The following is a 3,546-nucleotide window of genomic DNA, read 5'->3' on the forward strand; positions in this document are numbered from 1 at the left end:
CTCACAAGGAAGAGGTGGACCTGCTGCGTTTTGGTGGCTTCACTGGCTCTTTTTCCAAGCTGCTAGTACTACAGCAACAAATAACAAACAAGGCCTCATGGCTTCTGGCTGATCCGGGCACCTTCAAGGGCACAGGTGTGAATGTCCATCAGTCTCAGCCTTGGCTGCAGTTCCGTACCTCACTCCAAGGAGTAGGTAATGACAGCAGCTACTCACACCTGAGATTCCCTTTATCCTTGGAGGCTCTTATTGAGGATCCTGTTCTTGTGAACACACGCGGGGCACAGCACGTTATCCTCCAGGTGTGGGGGCAGAAAGGTGCAGGCTGGCAGCAGGAAGAGGGCAATCACTTTCCCCTTCTTCTCAGGTACCCAGGCTTGTCCAGCGTGGAACTGAAGCCGAACCCAACCTCTTGAGTCTGCTGGAAGGCTTCTCCCATGGACCACACACCACAGATCCCCGTACGTCTCGGGTGTTGTAATGGACTGCAGGGCCTCATTCTTGTTAGCATTGGCTGCAATCCTCGACCAAGATGCCAACACTGCCTCAGAGGTGGTTGTGGTCACAACCGTTGTGCTGACCTCTTCATAGAGGACAGGAGGTTCAGTAAGGGCGGGCATCTGCTCCTCGGGTACAGGGACCACTTCAAGAGGCACTATCACCTGAGGACAAGACTCTTGTCCCTCCTCCGTCTCCGTCTCCAATTTTTTCCGACGCATCTTCACGCTGGCCTCTCTCGGTGTGTCAGGAATGTTCTCTAATTCAGTCTCCTTGTTTCCAGCATCCTCCATCTTCGAATTAGATGAAACCGCCGAAAGATGATATGGATTTTTGTATATTGATACAAATGTCAGGTTATTTTTGCTAAAATATACTGTACAACATTTCTAATTTTGTTAAACTATTATACCTATACAGTTCATTTAACAATGCAATGCAAAGTTCTAGCCCTCAAAAGGTATTATTATAACCTATTTAGGAAAATAAAGAAATGCAGGTTAGTAGTTAGTCACCTATTACAATTAATGTTGTAGTCACATTAGGTATGTTTTCAAGGTCAAACAGACATATTTTAGGTAGACAAGTGGTCTTCAAACACTTCAGAGATCTACAGAATATGGCATTTAAGATGTTTTAATAACATAGGTTTTTATTTTTTTTGGTTGTTGTTGTTACAATAGGAAGATATGTCTGCTCTTGGTGGCACCAATCTACTTCAGAGAAGATAATGGGCATCGAAGAAACTCCACAGGAGTTTGCTTTCTTTGTGGCAAAAGTTAGCCACTGGGCAAGAGTGCCTTGCCTCTAGGGCCTGGTTGCTCTGCTTCTCTGATCTTTCATCATCAACCCCTAATATCTGACTCTGGGTTTTTACTGATAAGACCAATTAGTGCTGCAGAATCCCGTGGAGAACTACCAACTTTATTCTAGGGAACCAAAGGTCAGGATGTCCTAGCTAACCCTTCTCAGCTCGGCTAACCAGTTGTGCAGACTGCCCTCTGGCTGTTTATCTTAGCTTTCTGTTCCTGAGAAACTCCCTACAACAGGATAACCACTAATCTCAGCTTCGTTGAAACTGCTTCAAACTGCTTACTCAGTGAACTCCCCCTGCAGCTGCTTGGACAAAGTCTCTGCCCTTAAAGACTCCAGAGCCACACCTCAGTGGGTGAGGTCCCTGCTGGCTGGAACCAAGACTTTCACTTGCTGTTCACTGTGTCTGGGTGTTCAGTTCCTTGTAACAAAGGAATGTGTCTAAGGAAGGAGTAGTGGTGGCTAGTTGTAGTGGCATTTCATTTGTATTATAATAAATAAACCCCGCGTGAAGGTCTCACAGACCAGGCAGTGGTGACACACACCTTTAATCCTAGTAGCCACACTAGTTGCCATAGAAAGTGGGCAGTGCACGTCTTTAATCCCAGCCCTAGAGAGGATTATTTATACTCAGTGCTGCCACCTCGTGGGCACTAAGAAGAAAACATCTCAGGACAAACATTTCCATCGCCTTTCCAAAATGAACCCCATTCCTAACAATAGTCAGTAAATTCTGATTTTACTCCTCTGGAATATATTAAAACACCTGACACAGTAAAAAAAAAAAAAGACTGGAGGAGACAGCTCTCAGACAGTCTCATTCTGAGATTCCTGGAGGCAGGATCGCCATTTTGGACTGAGGTAGAGGTAAGAGCCAGTGTGTAATAAGAGGCTGCTAGTGTGTTCCTGGCCATCCTCCGCTTGTTCATTTCCTGACTACTCAGACTCCCAAAATAAGCACACAGAAACTATATTAATTAAATCACTGCTTGACCAATTACTTAAGCATATTGCTAGCTAGCTCTTACATCTAGAATTAACCCATCTTCATTATTTTATATTTTACCATGAGGCTCGTGGCCCACCAGCAAGGTTTCAGCATATCTGTCTCTGGTGGCGGCTCCATGGCTTCTTTTCATTCTGCCTTCCTCTTCCCAGCATTCACTTTAATTTCCCCCACCTAGCTCTACTCTTTTGTCCTATCACAAGCCAAGCCAGTTTCTTTGTTAACCATTGGTATTCACAGCATACAGAAGGGAATTCCACTTTATCAGTGGATGGCTGTTTTGCATTTTGGATCTTCAAGTTGAACCCCAATTTCATTTTCTGAGTTTTTATTCAATTGGCACCCAATGTGAGTCTTGAACCTATGACCCTGAGATTAAGAGTCTCATGCTCTGTCGACTGAGCTAGTAGGATTTGCTAGAGGCAAGCAGAGGCATGGCTAGAACCAATGCTACTGACTTTGCCTGTTGGCTTCACCCCATCCAACATGGCAGAGGTACACTCACCACCAGCTATGTGAGCCATGCTCAGGGCCCAGCTCCAGGGACGCAGAGGGTCTTAGGCTTGCATAGCATGCGCGTCACTGACTGAGCCATCTCCCACCCCTCCATAGCACACTGAAGACTATGGTTTGGATGAATGTCCCCAAAGGTTTATGTGTTGAAAGCTTGGTCTTCAGCCCACACGCTGGCTGTTGGGGGTGGGGGTAGCAGAACTCCTGAGAGGTGGAGCTAGTAGGGGATCTCAGAATATTGTGTTGTGTTCTCGAAGGGGTCTTTGTGGCTCTCCACTTCCTGGATCATGATGATGTAAGCAGTCTGTTCTGCTACACCCTTCCACCGTGATGTGTCGTGTTTGCCAGAGGCCTAAAGCTGTGGGGTCTGCCTAGTCTTGAGAAACAAGAGCCCAAATCATTTTTTTTTTTCAAATCAGCTAGTTGGCCCAGTTATTTTGTTACAGTAATATGAAGCTAAGACCCAGAACTTGTGAAGCCTTAGCATCCCTACCTCATTGTAGAATCAGAGAATCAGCTCCGACCCATCTACACCGCCCTCTCATGGTTGGTCTTGGAAACTAACCGCTTGTCGAGTAAATCAGTGCTGTGTCTTCCAAAGTCTACCAGTTGCCAAGGGAACACCAAAGCCTCAGAAGGCCTGGTCCCCAAGTGTCCTTCTCCAGGAGAGAAGCTGAGTACGCGTGGGCCTGCAGAGCCATCAAAAGGACGTCTGC

At 46.3% G+C, this 3,546-nt stretch overlaps 1 protein-coding gene across 1 annotated transcript; it reads right to left on the reverse strand.

Annotated features, from left to right (window-relative positions):
* Window positions 1-230: 230 nt before the first annotated feature.
* Window positions 231-791, reverse strand: LOC101994184 (developmental pluripotency-associated protein 4-like). Its single transcript, XM_005372353.2, has one exon. It carries the CDS (start codon window positions 789-791, stop codon window positions 231-233), a length of 561 nt encoding a protein of 186 aa, XP_005372410.1.
* Window positions 792-3,546: the final 2,755 nt, after the last annotated feature.

This window comes from Microtus ochrogaster, unplaced genomic scaffold (genome assembly GCF_000317375.1).
Source record: "Microtus ochrogaster isolate Prairie Vole_2 unplaced genomic scaffold, MicOch1.0 UNK2368, whole genome shotgun sequence".
Lineage (NCBI taxonomy): Eukaryota > Metazoa > Chordata > Mammalia > Rodentia > Cricetidae > Microtus > Microtus ochrogaster.